At 35.3% G+C, this 13,414-nt stretch overlaps 1 protein-coding gene across 2 annotated transcripts in view; it reads right to left on the bottom strand.

Annotated features, from left to right (window-relative positions):
• Window positions 1–13,414, bottom strand: part of MAP2K5 (mitogen-activated protein kinase kinase 5) — a 238,149-nt gene that overhangs the window by 148,580 nt on the left and 76,155 nt on the right. For both annotated transcript variants that reach the window (XM_084887497.1, XM_084887496.1), the window contains exons 9-11: window positions 7,057–7,096; window positions 748–816; window positions 573–654 (exon numbers count right to left, since the gene is read on the bottom strand). In XM_084887497.1, the coding sequence (XP_084743623.1) occupies window positions 573–654; window positions 748–816; window positions 7,057–7,096 (191 nt within the window). The remainder of the gene's footprint in view (window positions 1–572; window positions 655–747; window positions 817–7,056; window positions 7,097–13,414) is intronic.

The following is a 13,414-nucleotide window of genomic DNA, read 5'->3' on the forward strand; positions in this document are numbered from 1 at the left end:
AGAGAAAGGGCTAGAGGCCAAAGAAAACAAAACACATCTTGGCTCAACAGCTGTGTTAAAAAATAATTTTTTTATCTTGCAACTAACCTTTTTCTTTCTAAAAATATAGGACATTGGGTTAATTGATTTTTTTTGAAGTAAATATGTTTTGGCTATTGAAACATTAAAAGAACAGAACACCTGTTTTGCCAGTAAAGACAGATTGTATGGAAGAATCAAATATCAAACGACCAGTTGGACTAGTATTTAATTTGTTCTATCTGAATTTCCAATAAAAGTAAATAGAATCACATTCTCGGAATTATAGGTCAGCTCTAAATATTTAACACCAGAAATCCTTAACACTAAGATGCTTTAAAGCAAGCATGTCAAACTCAAAAGGCTAACAGGGGCCAAATAAACGAGGCATGCAGCCCGTGGGCCTGAGTCGACACGCTTGCTTTAGAGTACAAAGGTAATTATTAGTATATTTTAATTATTTTCCATCCTATTTGACATTTATATCAAAACCAGGTTACAAAACACTATCCCACAAAAGTAATTTTTAAAATACTATAAAAGGAAAAACTCACCATCCATAAATTCTGTACATATTGAAATCCTATTTTCTACAAAAAATGCACCATAAAATCCTATGATATATGACGAATCACACTGTAACAAAAATAAGACAAAAGCAATTAAAAACCTACAAGCCAAGAGCACAGGCATACTTTATAAGAAAAAAAATGACCAAGAAAAAATTACCTTATAAAGAATTTCCAATTCAGACATAATTTGCTTTTGAAGTTCCAGTGTAATATCTAGTAGTATGACCTAAATATGGAAAGGAATACATTGATACATTCATTTACCTTTAAATTAAGTATAGCTACACTTGCTATGAAACATAAAAACTAAACTCTTCATTTCCCCTCCGCCTCCCCACTATTATAAACCCCCAGCAATACAAACTGTATCCACATCTGTCTAATCCTTTGTATTGGGGGAGGTGGTATAGAAGTGATTGATGGGACCAAGGAAAAAGCCAGGTCTCAAAGGTCAGTATTAATAGCTTTAAAAGTCAGTTAAGTTATAACACCCTTAATTTATATACCCTATTTTGGCCACATTGGTTATTTTCAGAAGAGAAAGATAGGAGTGACTCTGAAACCATTTAAAAAAAATTGCTTGGTAATTCAGACACTAGGCGATAAGCAGAAGAGTTTGATGAGTAAAAATGACATTTAAAGTAGGGTTTTTAGGATTTAAAATATAACATCTTTTTTCATTCTTCCAGTTGCATAATGTTTCTTTGCTAATAATGTTATAAAATGTTAGAGCTTGAAGGAACCTCAGAAATTATTTCATCTAATCCCCTTCGTTTATAGGAGGAACCCAAGGTTCTGAGGAGCCACATGGCCTGGCAACATCTGGCCCCTTCCTGACTCTGATGATTTTTTTTTACTTAAAAAAGAGAGCGATGAGAATTAAATAGTTGAAAGACAATTTTAAGGTCTGTGGCAGAGTTTCTAACTCTAGACATTTCTAGATAAAAACTGAACACCCAGGATTATCATGACAGCAGTAGTTACACACCATCCAACACTGAACTACATTTTGTATTACAACTGCAGGATATATATAATCATAGTGGAGGGAAAAAAATCCATAAATTATAAATTGCAAACTGCTGATAGAGCAAGGAAAGAAGAGGCTAATTCTAAAACACATTTTATAGTAATGACATCCATTTGGGGGAGGGGAAAAAAATAAAAAAGGCATAGCCAGTTTCTATCAAGAGTTTGCTTTAGGGTTATTTATAAAAGCTCTCACTAAACCAGCCTGTAAGTGTAATACGAAACTGCCAAGAAACACTTCTCCAGATCAATAGTCATTTTGCCAACAATATTCACTTACATTTTTGTTCCCGTATAAAACTTAGCAACAAAATAAATTCATCTAGTGTTTCAAGTCTATGCCATAAACCAGTAGTCAGCAAACTGCGGCTTGTGAGCCACATGCGGCTCTTTGGCCCCTTTAATTTTTAGCAAAGGCCAGCTTAGGATACCCTAATTAACTTAATAACAATGTACATACCTATAAGTTTAAGTTTAAAAAATTTGGCACTCAAAAGAAATTTCTATCTTTGTACTGTTGATATTTGGCTCTGTTGACTAATGAGTTTGCCGACCACTGCCATAAACTATTAGATCTATTCACACCAACATGTCAAGTACAGGGAATCTTTCATCCTAAAAAACTAGTACCGTATTTTTTGGACCATAAGACGCACTTTTTCCCTGCATCTTATGGTCCAAATATAGCCTACACATATACTGTAAAAAAAAAGTTTTTTTACTTGCCCGGCTCTGTGTGGTCTCTGTGTGCTTGCCGGGCTCTAAAATGGTTCTAAATGCTGCTGTTTACTTTACAGGGTTGATTACATGTGTTTATGACTGTGATGTTGGGTTTTAATGCACATAAAATATTTTAGGACACTATTTGTTTCAGAATTTTTTTTTCTTCATTTCCCTTCTCTAAAAACTGGTGCGTCTTATGGTCCGGTGCGTCTTATGGTCCGAAAAATACGGTAAATGGAATGAAGTTATTATTTACTTTAAAGCAACAGATCTCAAACATGGCCTCATATTATTATAATTACCTTTATTTAAAGTTATTTTCATAAATATCTCAGGGCACTTTAAATAAATCCTGATGATACATAGGCATAATGTAATCAAAATCTCTGAGGGCAGACCCACCTCTTAGTATTTAAAAACAACAACAACTTGTCAGGTAAATTCTAACCCACAATAAGGTTGAGAACCACTTATTTAAGGTTTCAAAAATACATTTACAGTGGAACCTTGGTTCAATTCATTCTAGAATGCTGTTTGAAACCAAATCATTTTTTCCCATTAGAAATAATGTAAACTGAATTAATCCATTCCAGACCCCCAAGTGATTCCGTTTTAATGATTCTTAGATACATGTTTAACATACTGTTTAATCTATAAATACATACTTTAAAAACAAAAAGGACATGAAATGTAAATGAAAATTTAACAAAAAGGAAATGAAATATAGAGTAAAAATTGAAAATGTAATAAAAATAAACAGCAACTAAAGCAAAAAAGTAGGAAAATATTTACAGCACAATTTCCTGAGATGTTAACAATGTAAGGTTTAGTGGTAAACTGACCCATACTCAAGCTTTCTCTCCTTTGTCACCCGAGAGACTCATGACCAATCACACAGGTATCAGCATGAAAGTATTATTGGGTTGATAAGTAAATTGAGATGGTGATGTTGGAGAACGGAGGTCTGGCTGTACTTAGTACTTAGCATGACTACTAAGCTATATTGCTTCTCCAAGCACACACTCTATAAAAGACATAATTCCACAGGGCTAGCCAACACATTGGAATCAAACTCACACTACTGGCTATAAACGTATTGTCCACTTGATCAAAAATCTTAATTGGGCTCCCATGGCCTAGCATAAAGTTACAATTCTAGCATGATATTCAAGGACTTCTTCTACAGTCTAGCTCCAACTTGTTATTCTAGCTCCTCCCACTACTCCCCATCACAAATTCAATCCTCACGTGAAACCAGATGATTTTTACTGATACCCACATGTCCTGTGCTTTCTCCACTTCCAGGCTTTGCTCTGCTGTTCCTTCCACTTGAGGTGAGCTTCCTCTCTTTATTCCACTGTCACTGATCATAAAGTCTTTTCTATCTTTTAGGCCTGATAGAATGCTGCCACCATCTCAGGAAGCCAGCCAAAAAGCCCTCCCTCAGAACTTATTTCTAGCTTTGGCCCTTTATTTTTTCCCTTGCCACATTTATCTTTAGCATTCACACTTCATCTTCTAAAAACAGAAGGCTAAAGAATAAAGAGTGGTTGTGAGCTCCTCAAGGGAAAAGGGTGAGTCTTGTACATTTTCTTTAGCTCCCTCCCTCACTCCCAGCACCCTGTATAGCAAGCATGTCAAACTTGCAGGCCGCATGCCTCATTTACTTGGCCCATGTTAGCCTTTGAGTTTGACATGCTTGCTGTATAGGATCTTACAGTAGTGGCCATTAAGTGATGTGGGATTTAATTAAAGTGTGCCTTACAACCATAATGCTCCGAGAGAAGGAATGGATTGCTTGATTTCTACAGCTGAATTTAAAACCACCATGTCGAGTATAGGGAATAGTCCAGCTAGAGTGGCTCAGTGGTTGAGCATTGACCTATGAACCAGGAAGTCACGGTTCGATTCCCAGTCAGGACACATGCCTGGGTTGTGGGTTCAATTCCAGTGAAGAGCATGCAGGAGGCAGCCAATTAATAATTCTCTCTCACCATTAATGTTTCCATCTCTCTCTTCTTCTCCCTTCCTCTTTGAAATAAATAAAAAATTATATATATATATTTAAAAATAAATGAAACCAAAAATATAAACACCACAGTAAATAAAAGTGCCACTCTGACCTAAAATGTAGCAAGTAATACTGTACTCTCATAGGTCTTGATCATCCTTGGTATTTGCTATAGTGCAGAACAGTGGAGATTCTATAACGGTAGAAAAGTGAATAAAGTAATTTCTGGGAACCTGAGAGGGAGATTAAAATTCACCTTAAAATAATTACTGAAATGCTCTTCTATTTTCTGGGAAACTTGACACTCTAGGTGGAAGGTTAATTCTCCTTCCCTTGGGCATTCCTGTGAATGAGCTTTAAAACTGTGAAAAATAAACAAGTCCAATTCCTTATTTGAAGGTAATGGGAAAAGGCATGGAAATACTAATTTTTTGTTTGAAGTACTAGCAAAGGATAGACTCCCTGAGTTTTTATTATTATTATTATTATTATTATTATTATTACTATTTTTCTTCATAGGAAGAGCTAAATTTCTCAAACTGGAGGGACTCCGAACATGAAGCATTTCATGGAGAAAGGGTTAAGTGAGAAACTGAAATACCTGAGTGCCTTTCCCTGCTCTTCGCTACACCTCCAGGACAAATAAGGATGAGTTGTCAAGTTAAATATAAGCAGTCAAGTGACTGAATTATAATTTACTCTGTGCTCAATTTAAATTAGTGTGAGGCTATTAAAATATACAGTATAAATACGGCAATTCATCACAACCTGTCATGGATGACTTCATTTATTTGTGGAATGGCACATGCTCCACTAAAAGGAAGGAGAGCAAAATCACAGGTCAAATTAAGCCGCTATTCTGTTTTAATTCGCTTATTTAATCTGTGGCAACATAATTGTCTTTTACAGTATGTACAATTCAGAAAGGAAATTTGGGAGGATTATAGTCAGTATACAAATGATTAATCAAATGGTCCATTTAAATGCTAGTTTAAAAGCAGCAGAAACCCAAAACAGTCAAAGAATGATAATCAGCATATGCTACATACAATGCTAAGAAATTGCCTGTTAAATGAATGTTTTTTTCCCAATTAGAAAATAAATAATACTGGGAAATCTATAAAGCTCTACTCTTTGAAAGGTGTTATAGAATATACTGAAAGGTTTTATAAAAAGGTTCTATTTGCAAGATGGCTAACACTATTTTTATTTGTTTTCTGCTCTACTTGTTTGCAATTGTTTTGCTTACCTACACCACTCCCTGCCCAAAAAAGCTAATTAGAAACACATTTCATGAGTTACATACTACAGTCATATCAAATACTTTTATCTTTAAAGAATGATTAATATCATTTTTAAAATGTTCTCTTTGAGGCAGAAATTTTTCTAAATTCAGTACTATAAAATAAAAAAATTCAAGGTACTTCTATTCTTCCTAAAATTCAACTTGCTTTTAAAAATATCTGAAGTGATAGTTTCCCACCTTTAGTGTCTGAAAAGGGAAATGATACAATATAGTTGTTTCATTTTGTCTAAAAAATGAAAACATTTAGAGGTATAAAAATTAAAAATATTTTGAATAGGAACAGTAATAGATTTTCAAGATTTTTATCTAATTGCTCCCACAGATATTCAAAGTATGGGTCCAACTGACAACTTGGCTTGGGAAATTAAATTTCCCTCATCATTCTATGCCGGCATCACAGCCCTGCAGGTGATTCTGTTCAGACAAGGCCTGTGATTTGCTGCTCTTCACAATCCCTCTGTGACACCAGGCAGCCCCGTTTCACAGCTGAGGTCACTGAGAGGTTCAAGTGACATGCTTGAAGTCACACAAAAGTCAGGAGAGGGTCAGGAAAAGATCAGATGCGCTAACCTTTCATTTCACCCTTTAATATATATATATAAAAGAAGCTAAGAAATACTCTGGCTGAGCAATGGTCCATACAAAGAACATTATGGGATATTTTTGTATGCGAGTTGAACCTGATTTCAAGATGTTACTTCAAAAGAACCCCCCCCCCAAAAAAAAACCCCACAAAACAACAACACACAGAAAAGAACAAATGTATTTATTTAGTCAGTCATTCAACAAATTATGTGTTGAACAGCTAGTCATTACACACAGCACTCTGCACCAGGCCCTTTGTGCAATGCTCTGCATGAATCAGTGAGTAAAATAAGAGCTGTTCTTATTTACAAGGAGATTTCAATATGATAGGGGAAACATACACGTATATTAATAGCAAACAACAAGGCAGCATGTGATAACACCCATAAGAAACACAGAGAATTCTAGAGAGTCAAAGTAGAAAGTGAGGAAGTGGTAGATATATCAGAAGTGACTATCTCCATAAGTCCAACAGAGTGACTTTGAAGCTGACCCTTGAAGGGTGTTAAGGATTTTGATAGCTGGAGACACGGGGAAGAAATTCTTATTAGAGAGAAATTCATGTATCAAAGTGTTGAAGTGAAAGTACCTGGATTCAGATAAGGCAAGGGGTTCAACTTAAAAGCAGCACAACCGTTAGCTTGAATGTCACAACATTGCTACAGCTTCCACCTCTGAATCCAAACCTAAAACCATTTAATTTCCTTTTTATCACTACCTGTAACTCAAGCTGAACATGGGGGGTGCGAGTGCAGAGAAAGTGGTGAGCATCAAGAATATCATGAATTTCATGAAATGTATCCAGTACTTACCTTTACAGCTAGTATTTTCCCACTTGGGACATGATATGCTCTACGGAAGAAAAACAAACAAAATTACTTGGGTTCCTAAACAACCTAGAGAATAGTTAAGGACATAAATGTAAATCTGGACACATCTGCAGCAATAGGATATATGATAGTTTTAAAGAATACTAATAAAGTGATTTACATTTCTATCGAGCTTAATGGTTTACAAAACGATTAATTATACCTTACTTTAAAATAACCCTCTGAGGTAATGCTGTCATTATTATTTCCTTAAAGATAAAAACTTTGAAGCACAGAGAAGTAGTTTGTCTAATGGCACAAAGTCAGAAAATGGCAGAACTAGATCTCAAATCCAAGTAGTCTGGCCTTAGATCCTTTATGGCAAGCATGTCAAACTCAAAGGCTAATACAGGCCAAATAAATGAGGCATACAGCCTTTGGGCCTTGAGTTAGACATGCTTGCTTTACAGCATACTGTCAGAGTGAGAGAATGAGAGAGATGTCCTACAGCTCTGCTAAGCATTATACAGAGCCATAAAAAATGGGAGGTTTTCCTTTTGTTTATTTCAATTATATATACAAGTCAACCATATTCCCACATTTAATCAAAATAATCTCAAAACTACATAAGATTAGCTATGGCTTAAGAAAGATATAAATTCATATAAGAAGTCACAAGGTTGTAAGATTCAAGTATGTGGTTTCCTAAAGCTGGCATCTCTCAATATGGAAAAAGCTTCAGAAGAGAGACAAACTCATATGATATAATGAAATAACTACAAGTCAAGGAATATGAATACATTCACTTATGAAAAAGAGAAAAGGTTTGCAAAAATAAAAACCATTATCTCATCAAGACCTTTTTATGTTTAAATGAAATATGGCCTTTCATATGTGTACTGTAAGGATTGTACATTCTGACCATTATCCAGAAACAGCCTGCCTTATATAAAAATTTCACAATGAACCACACAACATGAGCAAACACTGCTACTGCAAGTCCATAAAAGTATAAAGAAACACATTATTTTGGAAGAATTAGACTTGTTCCACAGAGGATTTTTCACATTAGCCAAGATTGGATTGTTCTTCCTCTCACCTGGCTGGTGCTAACATGTGAGTGAGGTAGAAAACTTGTGGAGGAATGTAATTTACCTTGCCAGGAATTCCCTGTCCTCAGCTGCAAAGTTACAAAATTTACCAGGCTCCCAATTTTTAGTTGATAATAACCTAATAGTAAAACATACTATTTTATTTCTTTTGAGATATCACCGACATGTAACATTACATTAATTTCAGATATATAACATAATGATGTGATATTTGCTTATGCATATTGTAAAACAATCACTCTGATAAGTCTAGTTAACATCCATTATCATAAACAGTGGCAAAAAAATTGCCCATTTCTTAAAACAAAAACAAAATATGCATTTCACTGTTATCAAATGAAAATATTATTTTCTGTTTTTTTGGCAAAATACTTGTGTGGTTGTTCTGACAAAATTTTAAGCAGTTTTATTGAGGCATAATTATATATGACAAAATTCACTTGTTTTAAGTGTACAATTCAATGATTTTTAGAAAAGTTACATAGCTGTGCAATCACTGATAAGTATTTTTGAAGTGAAAGACTTAGAGAGATAATTTAGTTACTAAGAACGCACAAGTATTTGTAACTTTTCATATATAAAATGTTATAAATTCAGGTAAAATAGTACAAAACGTAATTGTATCTACATATCCATATATGAGTGTTATAAGAAATTCATTCTGTTTTTCCTACTTGAGTGGACAAAAGTTGAACCAATTTTGGAAGGTAAATTTAGGTTTTATTTATGAATTAATTATAGAGAAATTATATCTTACTATATTTTCCGGTGTATAAGACGACCCCCCCTAATTTTACAGTTAAAACATAGGTTTAGGCCTATATTCGCTGTATAAGACTACCCCCACTTCCGAGGCAACACCAGTTCTTTTTTTTAATAGACTGCCTCTCTGACTCTGGCCAATCTGAGCAGGCTTTTTTTCGTTTCAAAAGTCGTCTTATACGCCAGAAAATACAGCATTTAAATGAAAAGCAAGATTACAAAAATTAGCATTGTTCATTTTAATCTGAAAAAGTAGTTACAGACTTTGTCTAAATATCAACCTCCCTAGTATATACAAATACTATCAAGTTTATAAAACTTGATAATTTAAAATTTTTTACACTTTATATAAAGAAATGTTTTATAAGAACTCCTATACCATAAAGGGTTTAGAACAAATAACCACTTGCTTTATTATTGATGTTAATATCAGACTTTTACAACATGAAACTACATTTCAGACTATGATTTGATTCGTTATATATCTGAATTCAGGTAGTAAATAGATGTATAAAGACATACACTGTAATTTTCCTCAGTGCCTGACAGAGATGCTGCTGGACTAAGCTAATTTAAAATGTGATTTGAAGGAATTTATTCCATGTAAATATCCTATATAATAAAAGGTAATATGCAAATCAACCCAAATGCAGAGCGACCGGTTGCTATAACATGCACTGACCACTAGGGGCAGACACTCAACACAGGAGCTGTGGCAGACACTCAACACAGATGCCCTCCCACAGGGGGACATCCCCCAAGGGCACCCAGACTGTGAGAGGGCGCAGGCCAGGCTAAGAAACCCCACCCTCCCCGAATGCAAGAATTTCGTGCACTGGGCTTCTAGTAGGTAATATAATATGTAAAGTTTAATAATGATATATATATTATTTTTCCTCTTACATACAACAGAGTAAAAAATAATCTATATTAGAATCACTAACCAAAGACTCAAATGTGAAGACTAATAGTTGAATGCATACACAAGGATTCAAAAGTCATAAAAAGAACAGTGTTGCTACTTAGGACAATAAGCAACACCAGGGTTTTTGAAACCAACAGCAGCGATAAGTAAGTGGTTAGCAGATAGTCTAATATATACCATACTGAACAGTTTGGCAACTTAATGAGCATGTCAAGAAAGATAATCTCTTTTCTAAAAGAAAGGTCTCCTATTTCCAAGTGAAATAAAAGGAGAAGCTTGATGATTTAATTATGATGCACGCTAATTCATCCATGGAAGTTTGGGTTCGATTTCGAGCAATAAAGATGCTGTGTGGTTTGGTTTACAGTGTAATGACAGTACCAAGTTAACATTTAATCATCAAGGAGAAGTGGATGACAAAGGCATGGCCAGGTAAAGTGGAGTATGCACCTTAACTTTGCAAATGGCATTCCACCTGGAGAAAAGGAATTTGTTTACTTTCAACGGATACTGCATCCCAATTGTCTTGACCTTCCTCAACACATTAACTGTAAAGAGATTAATGAAGTTTGAATGGAGGCTCTGGTTACACCAAAAGACAACTATACACCTCTGCATTCTTTTAATTAACAGCTAACACTTCAAATTAGTTTGTTGTTGCCACAGTAATTACCTGTTCCAATGAGTGCATGGAGGAAGGATTTTATTAGATATTTTTAGTGCTTAGACTTGAATGTTCCATTTTGTTTTCAAACAAGCACAGACCTTCAGGGAATATTCCCAGCCCTTAAAACTGAGCACACAGCATATACACTTTAGGATGGCAAAAGCTAGTACCTTGGTATAAACTTTTTAAGTATTTGAAATAACAAAGAACCCAACAAAAGAGAAGAACAACTATCATACTTTTTCTTTTCATTTGGAGCAATAGGTTCCAGATGACTGACAAAAAAGTTGGTATCAGCCTTTAATTCTGATAGAGTACAGAATAGAAAATTTACTGAGTCAGAGGAAATATAGAGAATTGTCTAATTTAATCCTTTCCTCTTACAGTGGAAACACCCAAAACCCAGGTTAAAAAACTTGTCCAAACTCACAGTAGTAAATGACAAAGCTACGAATAGGACTGTGGCAGAATACATATAATTTAGCACCTAAAGGAAATATGCAGTGATGTTTATATTTTCTTCATGTGTTCTGAAACAGGGAAACTCATAATTCAAATTTATAAAGGTGCTGACCTATTTCTACCAGACTAAGGACCATGACATCTGAATCTCTGCAGGCAATGAAGCATTCTGGAATCACTGCCAACCTAGCTTGAGAGGCAAGGAGTGAAGGGTGTAGGCTCTGGAGTCACTCCTGGGGTTCTGATTCCAGCTCTGTACTTCTTAACAGTGTGAACCTGGACTGTTAGTAAACCTCAATGCATCTCAGTTGTCTCAAGTCTGGAATGGGGAAATCGGTCCCTATGTTATAGAGTTGTGAGGATTCAATGAGATAACAGGTAAAGTATTGAAGACAGCGCTGGCATGCATTATATTTTAAGAAACTATGAAGTTTACAAGGTAGACAGGTGTTTTGAGAGAACCTGTTAAAATAGACTAAAGCAGCAAGTTGGCTTTAATGATGAAGACTGGCAAATGGCTGCAATATATCATTTATTAAGAAAAACTGGTAGAATTACTTCATGTTGAACCAACTTTGAAGGCAAAGAATTAAAATAGCCATCTGATATGCTATGGTTGTACCATGTGTCAAATTCTAGATTTCTTACCATGTTTACCTCTTGTCCACTACTATAATTTATCTATAGTACAGAGAGGTGTGGCCAGTGTCTCATTCAGGTGTTCATCTCAGCAGAAATGCCATCTCACAATCACAATGGCTAAATGAGAACCTACATTTATCCTTCTCCTTAGGTTAAATAAATAAAAATGTATAAGCTACCCTAAAAAGAATCCATATACCTTTATTTAATACACAGTTGACTCCTGAACAACATGGGGGTTGGGGATGCCTACCTACTACATATTCGAAAATCCATGTATAACTTTTGACTTCCCAAAAACTTAACTACCCTCAGTATCCCAGGGAGATTGGCTCCAGGGCCCCCATGGATACCAAAATCCATGGGTGCTCAAGTCCCTTATAAAAAATTAGTGGCCCAGTGCACAAAATTTGTGCATGGGTGGGGTTTATATATGGAACTCTTCAGCAATCAAACTGAGAACATCCATTATTTCCAGGTACAGAAATTTATTTTTTAAAAACTGTACTAGGACACAAAGTAGGTCTCAACACAGTCTGTAACATATAGGTCACTTTTTCTAATTACAGTATGTCAGGAATAAGGGTAAGTGACTAAGATTAGGGGTATGTTTGTTTATATTAGAGGTGTGGAGGAGATCAGGGGATGCCCCTTCTATCAGGTTACATGTGAGCAGGAAGGCAGCACAACATTTAAATATCTGGAAGAAGAGGACTCTAGACAGAGGAAATGGTAAGTTAGTTCAAACACCCTAAAGTGGAACTGGGTGTCTGATGTGTGTGGAAGTGGAATAAGCAAGGAGACTAGTGTGAGAGATGAGGTTAGGAGGTAATGGGAAGAGTGAATGTGTAGTACCATTTAGGCCATGGTAATGACTTACACTATTATTCTGAGTGATATAAGAAGCCGTGGTGAGAGGAAGGAGAGCATATACATATTTTTAAAAGATCATTTTGGCTGCTGGGATAGAAAACGGAAGATTAGTTGGGAGGCTACTGTAATAATCCTAGCAAGAGATAATAGTGGCTTGGTACAGGGTGGTAGGAAAAGAGTGGTGGCTTCTTAAAATAATTGTGAGGAAGAGCCAACAAGATTTATGGGTAAATTTGGTGATCTGAAAAAAAAAAAAAAAAAGGATTAAGAATGACTGCAAAATTTCTGCCACAGCAACTTGTAGAAAAGAGTTTCCATTTATTAAGACTGGATGATCTCTAGAAGGAAATCAAGAGTTCAGTTTTAGGTGGATCTGAAATGCCTAAAAGACATCTGACATCTAACTAGTAATTAGAGATATGCTTGCAGTTCAGGACCAAGGACAGAGCTTTATTAACCTAAGATCCTAGAAGGCATGAAACTATAAAACTCTTTTAGGAGCTACATTAAATAGAGACAAGGCCTGAGAACTGGACTAGAGGAACTTCAAATTTAGAAGTCAGAAAGATGAGAAAGAACCAGAAGAGGAGACGAGAAGGTACAGGCAGTACCCTGAGGCCCTGAATGTTGGTTTTATATCTCCCATACTGCCAAGTGCAGTACCTTAGAGAGATTGGGTATTCAAGTAAACATGTGAGTGGTTTCAAAAGTAATACCTGGGGACAAAAGAAATTAAGCCTAATATCTGGCTATTTGAAATTTCAAAGGTGGTACAGGTATAATACACACAAGGCTAGAGGTTGTGCTTATCTTCATCTAAATAATAATGAGATTTTTTAAAAAAGATACATCACTCCTAATAATAAACTGAATTTCTCCAATAACCTTTAAAAATGAGAAAGGAAGAAAAAGAAATAT

The sequence above is a fragment of the Pipistrellus hanaki genome (genome assembly GCF_964339955.1).
Source record: "Pipistrellus hanaki genome assembly, chromosome: 1".
Taxonomy (NCBI): domain Eukaryota; kingdom Metazoa; phylum Chordata; class Mammalia; order Chiroptera; family Vespertilionidae; genus Pipistrellus; species Pipistrellus hanaki.